Here is a 19,471-nt window from a genome sequence, read left to right on the forward strand (position 1 = left end):
AGTGTGGCTGAGCAAGCGGTGTACTACTATTCCCAGCAGACACAGAGTGGCAGTAAACAGAATGCTATATAGTGTGGCTGAGCGAGGTACACAGAGTGGCAGTAAACAGAATGCTATATAGTGTGGCTGAGCAAGCGGTGTACTACTGTTCCCAGCAGTGACACAATGACAGGGGGGACCCTGGCTAGCGTGGCTGGAGCGCGAACTACCCTGCCTGCCTACCCAAAGCTAAACCCACAGACAAATGGCGGAGATATGACGTGGTTCGGGTATTTATTTACCCGAACCACGTGACAGTTCGGCCAATCAGAGCGCGTTCGGGTCCGAACCACGTGACCCGTTCGGCCAATCACAGCGCTAGCCGAACGTTCGGGGAACGTTCGGCCATGCGCTCTTAGTTCGGCCATATGGCCGAACGGTTTGGCCGAGCACCGTCAGGTGTTCGGCCAAACTCGAACATCACCCGAACAGGGTGATGTTCTGCAGAACCCGAACAGTGGCGAACACTGTTCGCCCAACACTAATGCTGACTGCCACTTGCATCCACTATTTAGGAAAATCAGAGGGAAATATAATTTGCAAAATAATTTGGAACCTGGTGTATATATATCTTGATTTTTTATGGGAAACGTAGTCTTTCTTTGGAAAGTATATTCTCCCAAAAATGGTGTTTTCTATACTTTTTAATGCAAAACAATGTGTAATTTCTCATTTCTCCCCATTATAGTTTTGAAATAAAATGTGCTACTGTAAATAAAACCCACACATTTTATTTGGCTATCTCTCCCACTGATCACAAAACTTAAAATGATGTTGACATCACTCACAGTTTATGGTTATTATATTTGATTCTAAAATAAAGGTGAGTTTTTGCTACCGAATGAACTGAGAAAATAATGAATGAATATTTCAATGTAATAGCTTTCACTGCATCCCCATTATAATGGTTAATCGATTACGTTCCTCTATTTGACCTGTGATCCCCGTTCTTTATACAGATCTCCCTGGTAGTCTAGTGGTTCCCATATTTTTCCCTGGTAGTTTAGTGGTCCCCCACAAGCTTCTCCGGTGATCTAGTGGTCCCCATACATTACCCTAATGGTATAGGTCCCCATATGTTCTGTGGTGTTCCAGTGTTCCCCATACACATCCCTGGTATCTAGTCGTCCCCCATACATTTCTCTGATTTCTAGTGCTCCCATATATGGTTTCCTTGTATCTAGTGGTCTCCCATATGTTCCACTGGGGTCTAGTGGCCCCCTAGTAATGCCGCAGGGGTATTACTCACTTCCCCCAGTTCCAGCGACGAGCTGCTCCCTTCTGCTCAGGAAAGCATGTAGCCTGGTACTGCCTGTACTGAGCAGAGGTTTGTGTTGAAGCAATTTAGGAATGTGTTGGTTCCATTCAGAGGTGAAGGACTTTATTTTCTATAATAGTGAACTGTATGTAAGAGGTTCATGTGACAACTTCATCATTTCTCCAATCAGAAAATCATTTTATCACCAAAATAATATAAACTGAATGGATTGTAAGAACTGTCTCTTAATGTTCAGAATACAGCACTAATCACAATACTGCATGTTTTGGCGTGAGTAATCTGCTGTGAAGATCACCACTTACAAAAAATACATATTAAAATTCTATCTCTGTCTTTTGTTGATCTCGCAGGTGCATTTGCATGCAAAATGGTCCCATTTGTCCAGTCTACAGCGATTGTCACTGAAATTCTCACAATGACATGTATTGCCGTGGAAAGACATCAGGGAATAATACACCCTTTAAAGATGAAATGGCAGTACACAAACAGAAGGGCATTCACCATGCTAGGTAAGATGAAAAAATGCAGTAATTTATCATAGTGGTGATGTCTATAATTATTCATCATGCCTGTATATTCGACATACTGTATGTTTGCTGATTTACTAGGTGAATTGGGGGAAAGCAGATTTATTTCTAGCTTCATGTTTCAGACACATTAACTTAAAGGACAATTGTAGTGTTGAGAATATGGAGGCTGTCATATTTATTTCCTTTTAAACAGTACCCGTTGCCTGGCAGCCCTGCGGGTCTATTTGGCTGCTGTTGTGTCTGAATCACACCAGAAACAAGCATGCAGATAATCTTGTCAGATCTTGCAATAATGTCATAAACACTGGATCTGCTGCATGCTTGTTCAGGGTCTATGGCTGAAAGTATTAGAGGCAGAGGATCAGCAGGATAGCCAGGCAACTGGTATTGCTTAAAAGGAAATAAGTATGGCACCATTCATATGCCCCGCAATTCAGTTCAGTTGTCCTTTAACCTCCTTGCCGGTTATCCCGAGCTCAGCTCGGGGTAACCTGCGCAGGAGGATTTCTCAGGCCTCGCTGGGCCGATTTGCATAATTTTTGTTTTGTTACATGCAGCTAGCTGCTTGTAACATTCGATCGCCGCCGCTACCCGCCGATTCGCAACTACCCGCCCCCCCCGCCCCAGACCCCCTGCGCAGCCTGGCCAATCAGTGCCAGGCAGCGCTGAGGGGTGGATCGGGATTCCCTGTGACGTCCCGACGTCCATGATGTCGGTGACGTCATCCCGTCCCGTCGCCATGGCGACCGGGGAAGCCCTGCAGGAAATCCCGTTCTGAACGGGATTTCCTGCTTACTCTGATCGCCGAAGGCGATCGGAGTGGGTGGGGGGATGCCGCCGCTCAGCGGCTATCATGTAGCGAGCCCTGGACTCTGGCTACATGATTTGAAAAAAATAAAAATTAAAAAAAGTGCTGCGCAGCCTCCTTGCCGGCGAGAATTAGACCGGCAAGGAGGTTAAAGAGGAACTTTAACCAAAGATTGAACTTTACCACAATCAGTAGCTGATACCCCCTTTCCCACAAGAAATCTTTACCTTCTCTCCTATACATCGCGGGGGCTGTATGGCTAATATTGTGGTGAAACTCCTCCCACAGTGTGATGTCAGGCCCATGATCCTGACAGTTTACTGTGTAACCTCATTGCATTTTGGGAAATGACAGCTCCAACTGACAAGCAGGGCCGGATTTCTGGGAAGGTCACAGAGGCCATGGCCTAGGGCGATAAAAATCAGCAGGGCGCAGGACTTGGAGAGATAAGAGGTCACATGTCAAAGTAAATCACCACTCCTGCTTTGCTCTGGTCTGCCTGAATTCCAGAGATCCCTGCATCTCTCTTACTTGTGCAAAGTGTGTGTTATGCCAGTCACTCAGCATCTGCTGTCACCTTTATGATGAGATAGGACAAACAATCTGCTGTGAGAAGAAAAATATATGGGCTCAAGTAGCAGAACTCTTGAGTTCCGATTAGTTTTTCTCATTCAGCACGCATTCACAGGCAGGAATTAGCAGCTCTCCCCCTCCCTGACTGCTGATAGTTTATTACTACTAGGTCAGTGCTGTTAAAGACCTCAGAACTCTTAAATTTATGGCTTTTTTTTTCTCCTAGAGAATGACAACAACATTCTTTGTGTGAGTTTAACTCTTTCCTGGCTTATTTTTTTGCCAGCAAAGTACTGTGCTGTGTTGACCATCCGTGAAAGCAGGATGTTTTGAAACAGAATGACAACTGTTACATTTATTTATATTTACAAAACAATCAATGCATCTCTATGTATAGCTGTGTGCACATCTTGTATACAGTAACAAAGTCTGAAGATGGCTCATTAACCAAAGGCTCACTGTTTTTCTTTTGGTTAGCCAATAAAAAGTGTTATTCTGTTACAAAACTTCCTGCTGACTGATTTTAAAATCTGTCTTAAGTGCTAAATTGTCACTGTGTAAAGTACACCTGAGCTTATGCTGGGTACACACAATGCAATTTTCTGACAGATTTACTGTCAGATCGACTATTTCCAACATGTTCGATCTGCTTTCCAATCAATTTTCTGAATGATTTTTCATAGAAGTAAACAGCAAATTGATGGAAAAAATGAAATTAGATCAGACATGATGGAAATAATCGACCTGACAGTAAATCTGTCAGAACATTGCATCGTGTGTACCTAGCATTACACTACATATATGCCAGTGTGTGTAGTGTCGGATCCTACTTACCTGTTCTCTGGTTTGGATGGGCTTCTCTGCATTGTGCTGCACTGTCCCCTATTTGTGGCTCTGACGGCAGCAAGTCGCACAGAGGACAAAGAAGCAGCGCTGTCCACTGGGGCTCCTTGTGATTTTGCACTCCTGTATGCAGGTGCACAGGAGCCAAGGGAGTGTTATGGGTATGTGTACTTGACAAGTGCTGCTGAGTGCTTATACATGAGCGTCATTTCTCAAGTATGCAAGCCCAGAACACTATCGCCTGCTGTGCATGCAGACAGGAGCGCAGAATTACATGGAGTGGACAGAGCATGCACTGCTTCTTTGTTGAATGGGGCAAAGCAGCAAAACAGAGGGGGGCCCGTTCAAACTAGTCAGAGTTGGACAGAATGGGGGGGGGGGGGGGCGCGGTTGGTGACAGCCGGCCTAGGGCGCTGGAAAGTACAAATCCGGCCCTGCTGACAAGCCAGCCACAGCTTCCTCTGCTGAATGTTTGTTTACTGAGAGATCTATGCACAGTGATGCACCTGCCAGTACTAAAGATGTGGCCACCTGTTATAAATTTCAGAATGTAAATCGGGTAAGGAAAGATTTTACAATTGGCAAATACTGACTAAATAATCCATAAATGAATAATGTGAAAAATAAGGCAATTTTATTAATCATGTTATTCTTACTATAGTTTCTCTATAACGATTGAAATTGAACACATGATAATTCCTAAATAAACTACATTCACTATGCGCAATAACCCATGGCAGAGTATAGTAATTCATTGGGCTCGATTCACAAAAGGGTGCTAACTCAGTTAGCATGCCTAAAAGCTTTGGGCGTGCTAACCAGGGTGCTAAGCAGTTAGCACGCCCAAAGCTTTCATTGATCGCACGCAAAGTTTAGCGGTGCGTGCGAAACGTCGCACCAGGTGTGATGAGAAATGTCGCACCGGGTGCGCCTAAAACGGTGCACCCGGTGCAAAGGTTTGGTCGCACCCGGTGCGACATTTCGCGTGCACTGTGCAACACTAAACTTTGTGCACGCTAACTTAGCATGCAAAACTTTGCGCGTCCTAAAGGGCTTTAGGCGTGCTAACGGGCTTTTAGGCGTGCGAACTAAGTTAGCACCCTTTTGTGAATCAAGACTATTATATGGTACTCCGTCAAAAACTGAAAATCGGTTAGATTTTTTTAAATTTTCATCTGCATTAAGTTGTATGCGTGTATGTGTATTGGACAGCCTATGCATTGTAAATTGCAGTCTTTATATACAATGGCATTGGTTCATAAAACTCCAGTAAAATTGCCAGTGTACAGCAAACAGCAAGGGCTGATAACATTATTTTGAGAATACAAAGTATTTTTCACTGTGTTTCCTTTGCACTACAATTACATGTTATATGAATCTTTCTTGCAGGTGTTGTGTGGCTGACAGCAGCAATTGTTGGCGTTCCACTGTGGCAAGCACAGCACCTAGAGGTAACACAATTCTATTTTATATCTTCATAGATCTCCATAGCTTTAATATAAACCTTGATGGGAAATTGAGGAAAACAATACAATTCCATATTTTCATAAACCTTTTTTTGTTCACAGAAGGGCCTTAATTGTTTTTAATACTTGTAAGAGATGTTTAGGTCGTTAGGTTGTAATGTTGAAGCACCATGGACTAGTTTGGCAGGGAAGGTGATTTGTATATATGGGGTTGATGCACAAAGCAGCAGTAATAGTGGCTGGATAGTGTAATGGTTAAGGCCTATGCCTCTGACACAGGCAACCTGGGTTCGAATTTTGGCTCTGCTTGTTCAGTAAGCCAGCACCTATTCAGTAGGAGACATTGGGCAAAACTTCCTAACACTGCTACTGCCTATAAAGCGCGTTCTAGTGGCTGCAGCTCTGGCGCTTTGAGTCCGCCATGAGAAAAGCGAAATGTAAATGTTCTGTGTCTTGTAATATTGCTTTGCGCAGACAGTGCACAGTAATATTACTGCTACTACCGGTAGCAGTGTACCGGGCATTGTGCAGTTAGTGCGACCCGCAGGTACATAGGTAACTCCAGTTGCGCAATGCACTGATCAGGTTAACCATGCACTGCAGATCACACTTACTGATCAAGCTGATTGCGCAATGTGCTATACACTGCTGTGAACTGTATGTGCACAGCAATATTACCGCTGCTTCATGCATCAACCCCTTTGACATTAACCTTGCGAGAAACATTTTCTACAGACAACCTTCATGGCCATCATGATAGTGATTCAAGCGGGTTTACCTAATATATATGGGGCTTCTCATTCACTACACTGATGATTATAACTAAATCCGCTGGGCTGTTTTGTGGCTGTGCTGTTAAAAACACTGGGTGCGATAAGGTTGGTTATTCAGTTATTATTATTATTTAGCCTTTATATAGCGCAGTACCGACTAGTATATTATATATCACTTAACTGTCGGCTCACAATCAAATCCCTACCATAGTCATCTAATGTCTATATATGTATCCTGTAGTGTATGTATCATAGTCTAGGGCCAATTTAGGGTGAAGCTAATTAACTTATCTGTATTTTTGGGATGTGGTAGGGAACCGGAGTACCCGGAGAACACCCATGCAGAACATGGGGAGAACATACAAACTCTGTGCAGAGATTGCCCTGGCTGGTACCCAATGCTTCAAGGCAAGAGTGCTAACCACTACGCCACCGTGCTGCCCAGTTGCCTACCTTCCAAGTTAAAGTGTACCAGAGCTGAAAAAAGTAAAAAGATTTATGCATACCTGGGGCTTCCTCCAGCCCCATCCGCTCGGATTGCTCTCGCGCCGCTGTCCGCAGCTTCGGGAACCGGGTTCCATCATTTACATCAGTGGGCTCCAGTCTACGCAGGAGAAGTGCACCCTCTACGTATCTCTCCAGCGGCTGCTGAAGAGATACGCAAAGAGCGCACGTCTCCTGCGTAGACTGGAGCTGACTAACATTAGTGTCGGGATCCGGATCCTGAAGCTGCGGGCAGCGGAGGACGGTGGTGTGGGACTGATCCGAGCGGATGGGGCTGGAGGAAGCCCCAGGTATGTATAAATCTTTTTAATGTTTTCAGCTTTGAGTCCCTTTAAGATCATAAACTGCGGTTCTCCGCTTTGTACTGGGCCACTTATCCATTCACCAAACCTCAACACATGGTAAAAAAAACACATCAATTTTTAAAATTACAAAAAACAAAGCTTTAACCACTTGCCGACCGCACGCTTATACCGTGCGTCGGTAAAGTGGCAGCTGCAGGACCAGCGACGCAGTATTGCGTCGCCAGCTGCAGCCTAATTAATCAGGAAGCAGCTTCCTGTCAATTCACGGCGGGGGGCTCCGTGAATAGCCTGCGGGCCGCCGATGGCGGCTCGCAGGCTAAATGTAAACACAAGCGGAAATAATCCGCTTTGTTTACATTTGTACGGCGCTGCTGCGCAGCAGCGCCGTAAGGCAGATCGGCGATCCCCGGCCAATCAGCGGCCGGGGATCGCCGCCATGTGACAGGGGACGTCCTGTCACTGGCTGCACAGGACGGATAGCGTCCTGTGCAGCCCAGATCTCCCGGGGGTGGCAGGTAGGAGAGGGAGGGGGAGGATTTTGCCGCGGAGGGGGGCTTTGAGGTGCCCCCCCCCCCGCAAAATGCCAGCCAGGAGGAGCGATCAGACCCCCCCTGCACATCATACCCCTAGTGGGGAAAAAAGGGGGGCGATCTGATCGCTCTGAGTGCCCTTTGATCTGTGCTGGGGGCTGCAGAGCCCACCCAGCACAGATCACCTAAAACAGCGCTGGTCCTTAAGGGGGGGTAACGGGTGGGTCCTCAAGTGGTTAAACAATGCTTTTTGCCACATTGCTCCACATGTAATAAAAGTAATAAACAGAATTGACAGTGGCTGTTTTGCTGCACTATTTCTAATAGTCTTCCTCCTCTTGAAAAACTTCAGAGCAGTTTGCCAGGAAAATCTGATGGATGAACTACTCGCACTGCGGTCCACCAGCCAACCGGTGAACCTGCAAGATAACGTTCACTGGTTCAGGAATTTGTGAACCTGCAAATCCCTTTGTGAATCTGGGTTCCTCAGACAAGCCACACCACTACAGTGCATGTTTCCACGCCTCACCGATCTAGGGCTAAGGGGGTGTGTATCACATTGCCAGCTGAGCTGTCCCTTCTCCCCCACTTTTTCTTGCTCAATATCATGGAGCCACCCCAGTGTCACCATCTCTGGAGCACAGAGTGCTGGATTCGCAGTCTGGATGGGTAGTCCCATCCTTACTGCCCATTCAGCTCTCTATGCTTCAGTGGGGCTGATGTCAGCATGGCTACAGGTCCAGGATGATGAGTTGGGAAGGGTAGAGAGGTAACAGCAGGGAATTCTGATATGGAATGGGGTGAATGTTGTGTGGTGTGCAGCGGCGTAACAATAGGGGCTGCAGGATCTGCACCTGCGGCCCGCTAAGGTCCATTTTGGGGGGCAGGAGGGGTCGCAGCATGAGGGGAAAGCCTGGCCGCACATCGGCCGGGAGGGGGACAGTTCCTCACCTCGGCAGCGGGCGGCGGCAGGAACACATACCTCCATGCGTTCCACGCGCCGGAGGTTCCGATCTCTAAGTGTCTGATGCTACTTCCTGTTTAAACAGGAAGTAGCGTGAGGCACTTAGAGATGGACCTCCGCAGTGGATGGAGGTATGTGTTCCTGCCGCCGCCCTCTGCCACTGATAATTGCAGGAGGGGAGCGTGCTGAGGGGAGAGCCCAAGGTGAGGGGGGGACTGTCCCCCCTCCCCGTCGATGTGTGGCCACGCTTTCCCCTCATGCTGCGACCCCTCCTGCCCCCCAAAACGGCCCTGAGCAGGCCCTGGGGGGGGGTTGATTTTTTTTGCAGGGGGGCCCGCCTACGCAGCATGTGTTACTACTTAGCACACCTTGGGCTTGATTCACAAAAGAGTGCTAACTGTTAGCACGTCCGTTTTCGCGCGAATTTTCGCATTGCGCGCGATCGCGAATTTTCGCGCGAAACGATAACGGTTTCGTGCGCAAACGCGAATTTTACCGTGAAATCGATATCGTTTCCGCGCGAAAACTTTATCGTTTAGCGCGAAAATTCACGATCGCGCGCAATGCGAAAATTCGCGCGAAAACGACCGTGCTAACAGTTAGCACTCTTTTGTGAATCAAGCCCCTTGTGTTATGTACACAGCATGCACACTACTTCTATAATACTTGTTAAGCCATTTCTATTAAAATGGGTTTGTGACTCAACCCTTTTTTTAGTTTTTTTTTTTTTTACTAGGTCCAGATTAACCACTTGCCGACCGCCTACAGCCGATGGGCGGCGGCAAAGTGGACACCGAAAGGACTGCAATACGCCATTCGGCGTCGGCTCCTTTTCGGCTCTGCGGGGCAGCGATCGCGTCACTGGTGACGCACGCTGCCCCTGGCAACAGGCTCCGCCCACCCGCAACGTCATCCCGCCGGCCGGTAGTAAGCGCCGGCAGGATGTCAACACTGCGATCGCCGCCATACAAGCGTATAGTACGCTTTGTAATGTATACAAAGCGTATTATACAGGCTGCCTCCTGCCCTGGTGGTCCCAGTGATCGAGGGACCACCAGGGCAGGCTGCAGCCCTCCCTATGTGCACCCAAACACACTGATCTGCCCCCCCTGCCCTCTGATCACCCACAGCACCCCTAAGACCCCCCCTGCCTACTCCCCAGACCCATGTTTGCACCCAATCACCCCCCTAATCACCCATCAATCACCCCCTGTCACTATCTGTCAACGTAATTTTTTAGTTTAGGTCCTAAACTGCCCCTGAGGGCTCCTGATCACCCCCCCCCACACCCTCAGATCCTCCCCAGACTCCCCCAGACCCCCACCCCTGTGTACTGTATACATCTATTCTCCCCTGTAATCACCTGTCAATCACCCATCAATCACTTGTCAATCACCCAACAATCACCCCCTGTCACTAACACCTATCAGATCAGACCCTAATCTGCCCCTTGCGGGCACCTGATCACCCCCCCCACCCTCAGATCGCCCGCACACCCGCCCTCAGATCGCCTCCGAAGTGCATTGTTTACGTCAGTTCTCCCTTCTAATCACCCATCAATCACTCCCTGTCACTATCTGTCAACGCTATTTTTTAGGTTAGGTCCTAAACTGCCCCCTGGGGACTCCTGATCACCCCCCCCCACACCCTCAGATCCTCCCCAACCCCCCCCCCCCTGTGTACTATATACGTCTATTATTCCCTGTAATCACTCACTGATCACCTGTCAATCACCTGTCAATCACCCATCAATCACCCCCTGTCACCACCTGTCACTAACACCCATTAGATAAGACCCTATCCTGCCCCTTGCGGGCACCTGATCACCCGCCCGCACCCTCAGATCGCCCGCAGACCGCCCTCAGATCGCCTCCGAAGTGCATTGTTTACATCTGTTCTTCCCTCTAATCACCCACTGAACACCAATCAATCACCCCGTCACTACCTGTCACTGCTACCCATCAGATCAGGCCCTAATATGCCCCTTGCGGGCACCCAATCGACCGCCCACACCCTCAGAACGCCCTCAGACCACAGCCCTGATCACCTCGCCAGTGCATTTCTTGCATCTATTCTCCCCTCTATTCACACCCTAATCACCTATCAATCACCCCGTCACTCCCTGTCACCACCTGTCACTGCTACCCATCAGATCAGACCCTAAACTGCCCCTTGTGGGCACCCAAACACCCGCCCACACCCTCAGATCACCCTCAGACCCCGCCTGAACACCTCTCCAGTGCATTATTTACATCTGTTCTCCCCTCTAATCACCCATCAATCACCCGTCAATAACCCCCTGTCGCTGCTACTCATCATATCAGACCCTCATCTGCCCCTTTTGCGGGCACCCAATCACCTGCCCACACCCTCGGATTGCCCTCAGACCCCCCCCCCAATCACCTCCCCAGTGCATTGCTTGCATCTAATTCCCCCCTCTAATTACACCTTGAGACACCCATCAATCACCACCTGTCACCCCCTAGCACACCTACCCATCAGATCAGGCCCTAATTTGCCCCGTGTGGGCTCCTGATCACTCGGCCAAACCCTCAGATCCCCCTCAGACCCCCTTCCGATCACCTCCCCAGTGCATTGATTGCATCTATTCTCCCCTCTAATCACCCCCTGAGACACCCATCAATCACCTCCTGTCACCCCCTAGCACTCCTATCCATCAGATCAGGCCCTAATCTGCCCCCTGCGGGCTTCTGATCACCTGGCCACACCCTCACCCGCCCCACCGCAGTGACAGAATTTTTTTTTTCTGATCACTGCTGGTCTCTACGACTTAATTGTCGCTGAGACCAACAGTTATGCCACACAATACGCAACCGCCAATCCAAGAAGCTACCATGCCCAGCCTTTTCGGTAGAAACCACTCCAAGTTTCCGAGCATAACATTTTTTGGGGCCTTCTCCTTAACATGGGTCTAGTCAAAAATAATGTATTGCGGTTTTATTGGTCTACGCACCCAATATATCACATGCCCATGTTCTCTGCTGCCATGTCCAGGTCACGATTTGAGAACATCCTGCGCTTCCTGCACTTTGGTGCCAATACAACCTGTCATCTAAGAAGCCACCCTGTCATCTAAGAAGACACAAAATTCGGCCCCTCATAGACCACCTGTAATCAAAATTTGCAGATGCTTATACCCCTGAACAGGCATTTTAAAGCATTTGGTTTCCAGACTACTCCTCACAGTTTTGGGCCCCTAAAATGCCAGGGCAGTATAGGAACCCCACCAAGTGACCCCATTTTAGAAAGAAGACATCCCAAGGTATTCCGTTAGGTGTGTGATGAGTTCATAGAAGATTTTATTTTTTGTCACAAGTTAGTGGAAAATGACACTTTGTGAAAAAAAAAAACCCATAAAAATCAATTTCCACTAACTTGTGACAAAAAATTAAATCTTCTATGAACTCACCATACTCCTAACAGAATACCTTGGGGTGTCTTCTTTCTAAAATGGGGTCACTTGTGGGGTTCCTATACTGCCCTAGCGTTTTAGGGGCCCTAAACCGTTAGTAGTCTAGAAACCAAATGCCTTAAAATGACCTGTGAATAGGACGTTGGGCCCCTTAGCGCACCTAAGCTGCAAAAAAGTGTCACACATGTGGTATCGCCGTACTCAGGAGAAGTAGTATAATGTGTTTTGGAGTGTATTTTTACACATACCCATGCTGGGTGGGAGAAATATCTCTGTAAATGACATTTTTTTGATTTTATTACACACAATTGTCCATTTACAGAGATATTTCTCCCACCCAGCATGGGTATGTGTAAAAATACACCCCAAAACACATTATACTACTTCTCCTGAGTACGGCGATACCACATGTGTGACACTTTTTTGCAGCCTAGGTGCGCTAAGGGGCCCAACGTCCTATGAGTACCTTTTAGGATTTTACAGGCCATTTTGAGACATTTGATTTCAAGACTACTCCTCACGGTTTAGGGCCCCTAAAATGCCAGGGCAGTATAGGAACCCCACAAATGACCCCATTTTTGAAAGAAGACACCCCAAGGTATTCCCTTAGGAGTATGGTGAGCTCATAGAAGATTGTATTTTTTGTCACAAGTTAGCGGAAAATGACACTTTGTAAAAAAAAAAACAGTTAGAATCTATTTCCGCTAACTTGTGACAAAAAATTAAATCTTCTATGAACTCACCATACTCCTAACGGAATACCTTGGGGTGTCTTCTTACATTCAAACACAGCACAGAAGCCGTGGTTAGCGGAAATGCGTAGAAATGGGCGGAAGTGACTTCCCTGGCCAATCAGAGGCCCCCAGCCTAGCAACCAATCATAGGAGGGGAGGCTATGCCCTCCCCTCTTGTATATAAAGCGGCAGCCATCATGAAAAGCTCCGTCCTTGCTAGACTCTGGTACTGAGAGGATTATCTCCAGGCCATTGTTGCTTCAGCAAGTGCATTTTTGTGTGAAAAACCTAGCGTTTTTACTGCTAACAGTGCTCTTATACTGTACTTCTATTCAGTTAGCTAGCCAGTGAGTCATTGCTGTAGTTAGTTGTAGTCAGTGTAGTCAGAGTGTACTGATGATTAGTGTGTTTAGTGCAGGCAGGCAGATTCAGAGTGTACTGCTCACTTGTAACAACCACCACCAGCAGCAGCAACGGGTGTCCCGGAGACCTGAAGAGCCTAAGCAAGAGCCTGTACGCAGTGCAGCGGCCCACAGCAGAGGTGCCAGCCACAGCATCCACCTCCAAGCAGCACCAGCAGCGACTGACCAGTATGGTGGCTGACTACATGGGGTCAATCAGCGGGCTCAATGACACCGACAGCCCCGTGGACCCCTTGGAGTACTGGGTCAAGAGACTGGACATCTGGAGGGAGCTTGCCCAGCATGCCCTGGAACTCCTGTCCTGCCCCCCTTCCAGTGTCCTCTCCGAGAGATGCTTCAGTGCGGCCGGTGGCGTGGTCACCGACTCACCGAGAAGCGCTCTCGGCTCTCCCACACCTCTGTGGACAAACTTACCTTCCTGAAAATCAACCAGGCTTGGGTGGAATGTGAGTTCTTGGCCCCTATTCTCGGACACATTGCAGCAGCCATGAAGTGGCTGCTGCAATGTGTTAACCATGCCTGCCTTTGCAAAGAAAGTTACAACCTGCCTACCTTGGTTCATTTTTTGGCTGTGGTACTACCAGTGAGTTGCCATGGTCCTTCTGTGCTGCCGAACTGACCGTCCACTTTGTCCTCCTGACTCAGTCGCTACTACACTCTGCGTTCACACTGCCCGGGTCACCAGATGCATTTAATTTTGTTGGGCAGCACTATTACACTGTGGTACTACTACCAGTGAGTTGCCATGGTCCTTCTGTGCTGCTGAACTGACCGGCCGCTTTGTCCTCCTGACTCAGTCGCTAGACTCGCTACTACACTCTGCGTTCACACTGCCCGGGTCCACTGACAACTCTGCTGTTTTGCCATTGCTAATCGCTGCAAAAAAAATTACAAAAACCTCTCTGGGTCTTTTTGGGGTCAGCCACTCATCCTCCTCCAGTGGTACCATCACCTCCAAGTGCAATCGGGACTCACCTTCACCTCTATGATTACTTAACATGTATTTCCCTGTTTAAAACCACTTATTACCAATTAATACCCCTATTTAAAGTGTTGATTTCACTTTAAATCCATTTTCTCAAAAACAAAAAATTATTTTTGTAATTTTTTTTGTTTAAGTTGTAGCCCCTTATCACCTTGATAATCCATGCAATTTGGTGGATTGTAGCATGTATGGGGGCTTTGCTATTAATATTAAAAGAAAATCCGGATCCGGCCATGATTGCGTCATTCACGACCAAAAATCCGTGTCATGGCATGGACGCGTATCAAAATACAGAATCAATCACGCCGGATTTTTTTTTGGCAACGCCCGTGGTTGTCGAATTCATGGATCAGGACATCCGAGCACCACTGGGCATTAGCTAGACTTGTGTTCTTATTCCTCACTATCTGTGAAAGCATCCCAAAGAGCACTATTGGGGGCTAGCACATCAGTCTCCTGTGTGACACTACACAGCCCACTGACACCCAGAGCTGTGTGCAGGGGCGCCGCGAGGCATAAAGCGAACCAAGCGGTCGCTTGGGGCCTCACGATCTTAGGGGCCTCGGCGGCTCCGTGACGTCGGCGTGACGTCACTTTTTCCCCGCAGCCCCGCGGGGCTGGCACTGGCAGAGCAGAGCAGGGCTACAGGAAGATGGCCGCCGCCGAAGCCCTGCTCTGGAGACTATGTCTCCAGTACAGGGCTTCGGGTGGCCATCTTCCCATAGCCCTGCATGAATCAGCGCGGGAGATTGGAGGAGGAAGCCAGGGAGGGAGCTCCGTGGGAACTGCGCGCCTGAGGAGCCGGCCGGGAGAGGAGACGGGGAGAGAAGACTTCTGCCAGTGCCAGCCTGCCAGGTGAGTAAATTCTTTTCTTTTTGCAGCCCTAATTGCGATTGATTTCTGCTGAACTGTGCCCTAATTGCATTTGATATCTGCTGAAAATGTGGCCCTAATTGCGATTGATTTCTGCTGAACTGTGCCCTAATTGCGTTTGATATCTGCTGAAAATGTGGCCCTAATTGCGTTTGATATCTGCTGAAAATGTGGCCCTAATTGCGATTGATTTCTGCTGAACTGTGCCCTAAATGCGTTTGATATCTGCTGAAAATGTGGCCCTAATTGCGATTGATTTCTGCTGAACTGTGCCCTAATTGCGTTTGATATCTGCTGAAAATGTGGCCCTAATTGCGATTGATTTCTGCTGAACTGTGCCCTAATTGCGTTTGATATCTGCTGAAAATGTGCCCTAATTGCGATTGATATCTGCTGAACTGTGTCTGGGGTAACTGTTGCTGCATTTATTATTTAATGGTCATAGTTGGCTATATTTGCTGTGCTACGGTTAAGCTTCGCCCATACAATGTCATGGCCGCGCCCATCTTTCGGCGCGCTACGCGCGCCTCAATCACCCCAACATCCATTTTTTCCCCGCAAACAGCCCCGCCCCAATCCGCCCTCCTGCTCCACCCTCATGTCATGGCCACACCCACTTATGCGGGATAACCACACCCATTTTTTGCCGCGGCGCAGGATAGGGCCTCTTGCTACAGTCCGCTTGGGGCCACAAAAACCTTAGCTGCACCCCTGGCTGTGTGCACACTACTGCTGTTGCCTTATTAAGTTGCAGGCACAGAACCACTCCAGTGCATTATTATATCACTGTATTCTGATAGTACTATTGCATTTCTCTGTGTGAGACACTCCACAGCCCACTGGCAACCAGAGCTGTGCATAATGTGATTTCTGCCCTTTAGGGATTAAAACCCAACTTTGCATCACCCCCTGTAATTTTTGTCATGGATCCCCCTCTGGTACGCCCCTGTCCAGGTGTTCAACCCCTTGAAACAACTTTTCCATCACTTCTGTGGGCATAAACAGTCTTTGTAGGTTTTCAAATTTGTCTGCTCATTGAAGTCTATGGCGGTTCGCCAAATTCACCAGTTTGCAAAGATCTGCAGAAGTTCGTGTTCGCCGTTCACGAACGGAAAATTCTATGTTTACAACATCTCTAGTCCCCTATAGGACATGGGCTCCCTCGCCATCCTCTAGGCCCAGGCACTCTTCACTGCGTCTGTATGGTCGAAGCCGCATGCGTCCACTGCTCGCACTCACATGGCTGGGAGCTTACTGCGCATGAGCAGTTAGCTAAGACTATGACACCGAATGCTCCTGGCCATGGGAGCACAAGTGAGATGTGGGCCTGGCCGGGACCATGCATGCGCAGTGGAGTGCAACTGGGTTGGATCGTGGACTCCACTGCGGGAAATTGGTGATAGAGCAAATATTCTACAGGGGGCTGCAGGAAGCCCCAGGTAAGTATAAATCCTTATACAGTATTTCATTTATCTCAGGTTTCCCTTAAGATCTCAGCTGACAGCTAATAACCGGCAAAAATGTGTTTACTTTCTGAAGCGGAGTAGGACTAAAAAGGGTTAACTTATTTCCCCTCTACGTAATGTTATTAACATGTTAGGAAATTCATGTTTCCACACCTGGGTTATTGTTCAGACTTGAATGACTCTAATAGCATGAAAGGAGACAAAAGAATGTTTGTAATCCATGTGAGACAGGCTAGCAAGGATGAGCTGTTAACGATGGTAAACAGCGGGATAAATAGGAACTAATAAGAGAAAGAAGTTGAATGCCGTCATTGTATTATAGTGGAAATTATAATAGTAAAACACTTACACAGCACTAGAGATTGGTAATAAAATACACATAAATCTGGCTTTTATGTAAACTTAATGCAAATCGTATGCAGATGAATTTGATTACTCTAGTCCTAAGTTGCATACAGTATATTTTGCATTAGATTTGCATGGAAGCTGGAAAAATTAGCATCTCTCTGACCATCTCTACCGGGGGCGTAACAAAAGCCCCCAAGGCTTCACCCTTCACCCTCAGCAAATACAGAGTTAAAGTGACATATAGTATGTGTAGTACGGATAAGAATTTTCAGTTCTATAGCGTTGTTTTATAGCATTGCATCATATTGTCAGAGTGTGACTTGCAGAGGTAATGATCCTTTGAACTTCTCTTTCTCACTGAACCTTATCTGAAGCTGTCTGTTACTGTTTTTTATGTATAGCTCTTCGGAAATCAGTGACTAATTTGGTCTTGGAGCTGAGAGTTCGATACCTGGCCAATGTATGTGAGTTGGCTTTTGATATCCTATCAACTTAATTGAAGTATCCTCCTATTTTGCGATCTTCAATTAAGTTGATTGAAGATCTCCCACGGCAATTACCTATACTATACCTTAGAATGCGTCCTGTCAACGCATAGCGCCGGCTCCCGCTGTCCTCCCCGCCTCCTCACCTGTCACCCTCACCTAGTGCACTGGGTGCCAGCCTAGGTGAGGGTGACAGGTGCAGGCAGGTGGGGAGAGACAGCGGGAGCCGGCAGCTATACATCCGCACGGGATGCATTCTAAGCTATAGTATTATAGCTATAGTATTTTGTATTGAATTGAATTAATCGGTTCAGAGCCGATTAATTTGATTCAATTCAAAAAGATCCCTCCTCCCCCTCCTCCTCCATCCTAACTCCCTCCTCCCCCTCAATCCTAACTGATCCCTCCTCCCCCTCCTCCTCCATGCTATCCTAACCATTATACCACTAACACAACACACTACAATGCTACATGCTGAAGCCAGCCTAGCATGTACCATTATGATATATCCAAGAGAAAAATGAGCTTGCTTAGGGATTTGTAGGATATCAAAAGCCAACTCACATACATTGGCCAGGCCCAGGAATTGAATTCAGGCCTACCGCTTTGTAGGCTGCTATCCTAACCATTAGTTAGGCCAGAAACTAGGGGTCCTTTGTATAGTCCATCAGGTTGGGGAATCATCCAGGTTGTGTTCATAGAAAAAAGAAAAGAAAAAGATAAAGAAAAACCACACAAAGAGAAAAAAATAAAAATAAAGGAAAAAGGCACTCCCCTCCCCAGTCAATCTCCCAACCCTCTGTCTACCCTCTTATTTCTCTATTCCCATTCTCCACTTCAAGGGCTTGATTTACTAAGAGGTGCTAACCTACTTAGCACGTCTAAAGTCTTAAGGCGCGCTAACCAGGGTGCTAAGTAGGTTAGCACCAGTTTTCTCAATCAGATCGTGCGCTAAGAAAGTCCTATGCGCGCGCTAAGTCCCATAGGCTTTAGTGGGCACTTTGCGCGCGGTACTTTGCGCACGATCACTACTTCTCACATTTCAACTGAGTTTAGACGTGCTAAGGGCCAGTGCTAAAGTTAGCACCGTTTTGTAAATCAAGCCCCAAGTCTCCCAGTCCACGGCTCCCATTATCCCAATCCTACTTGTTAATTTCCCCTTTTGCTGTATTCTTCTGAGTTCTTAAATTCTACCCACCCTTCCCATCTCCCCTCCTCCCTACCATACAATATATCAGACAGTTCTTCCATTCTTTGTGTCTGGTGTGATGATCCGCTCAGCTGGCTGCACAGGCAGACAGCTGTTTGTCCATTCCTCTAGTCTGTGGGCTGCAGGTCTCTGGAACAGAGACCTGTCTTTCCATTGCAAGTTTCTGGTCTGTTCTCTTGCTGGGGAATTTGCATACATTCGTTATGCAAATCCCCTACCTGCCTTCTTTGATGACTGGCACTATAAGAGCTTTATGTTTCCCAGAAGGCTTTGCTGGTCATTTCCTTTCCATGGTCTGTTCCTGATGTACACTGCTGGAGTGTCAGCCATTGCTATCTAGTATAGTTAATTCCTGGGGGTTGCTTTAGGCTCCCCTTCTAGCCCAGTCAGGTTGTATTATCTGTATTGCCTGTTCTGTCTTGTCTTGCCTGTTGCCATTGTCCTGTCCCAAAGGTGGTCGACAGGAAATGGTTCTGATCTCTGTTCTTGGAGTATAGCTGGTGCAGCGGTTGCTACCAGCTATCTCTTCTGTTCTGTCTCCTGGGATCGCGCTAGCTACTTTTCGCTAACGCTGGGGATCCTTCTGTTCTGTCTTCTGGGATCGCGCTAGCTACTTTTCGCTAGCGCTGGGGATCCTTCTGTTCTGCTACTCTGTACCTGGATCGCGCTAGCCACTTTTCGCTAGTGCTGTGGATCCTATCTCTCGCTTGTCCCTGTTTTCGTGTGTCTGTCTTGTCTGCTACGCTTGCTGGAGGCTCGGTGAGGTAACCGTTAAGCAAGCGCTCGCGTCCTCTGTTTCATGTTTGTCTGTCGATGGTTAGTTAGGCGTGCTTGTCTCTATTGTGCTTATCACGTGGAGACCGCGCATAACCGCGTGCACTGTTGCGAATGAGTGCGGTGT

General features: G+C 47.8%; 1 protein-coding gene across 1 annotated transcript in view; it reads left to right on the forward strand.

Annotated features, from left to right (window-relative positions):
* QRFPR (pyroglutamylated RFamide peptide receptor) overlaps positions 1-19,471 on the forward strand; it is a 159,160-nt gene that overhangs the window by 89,368 nt on the left and 50,321 nt on the right. The window contains exons 2-3 of the mRNA XM_068270268.1: positions 1,669-1,827; positions 5,462-5,523. Coding sequence (XP_068126369.1) covers positions 1,669-1,827; positions 5,462-5,523 — 221 coding nt within the window. The remainder of the gene's footprint in view (positions 1-1,668; positions 1,828-5,461; positions 5,524-19,471) is intronic.

Source organism: Hyperolius riggenbachi, chromosome 1, assembly GCF_040937935.1.
Source record: "Hyperolius riggenbachi isolate aHypRig1 chromosome 1, aHypRig1.pri, whole genome shotgun sequence".
In the NCBI taxonomy this organism is placed as follows: domain Eukaryota; kingdom Metazoa; phylum Chordata; class Amphibia; order Anura; family Hyperoliidae; genus Hyperolius; species Hyperolius riggenbachi.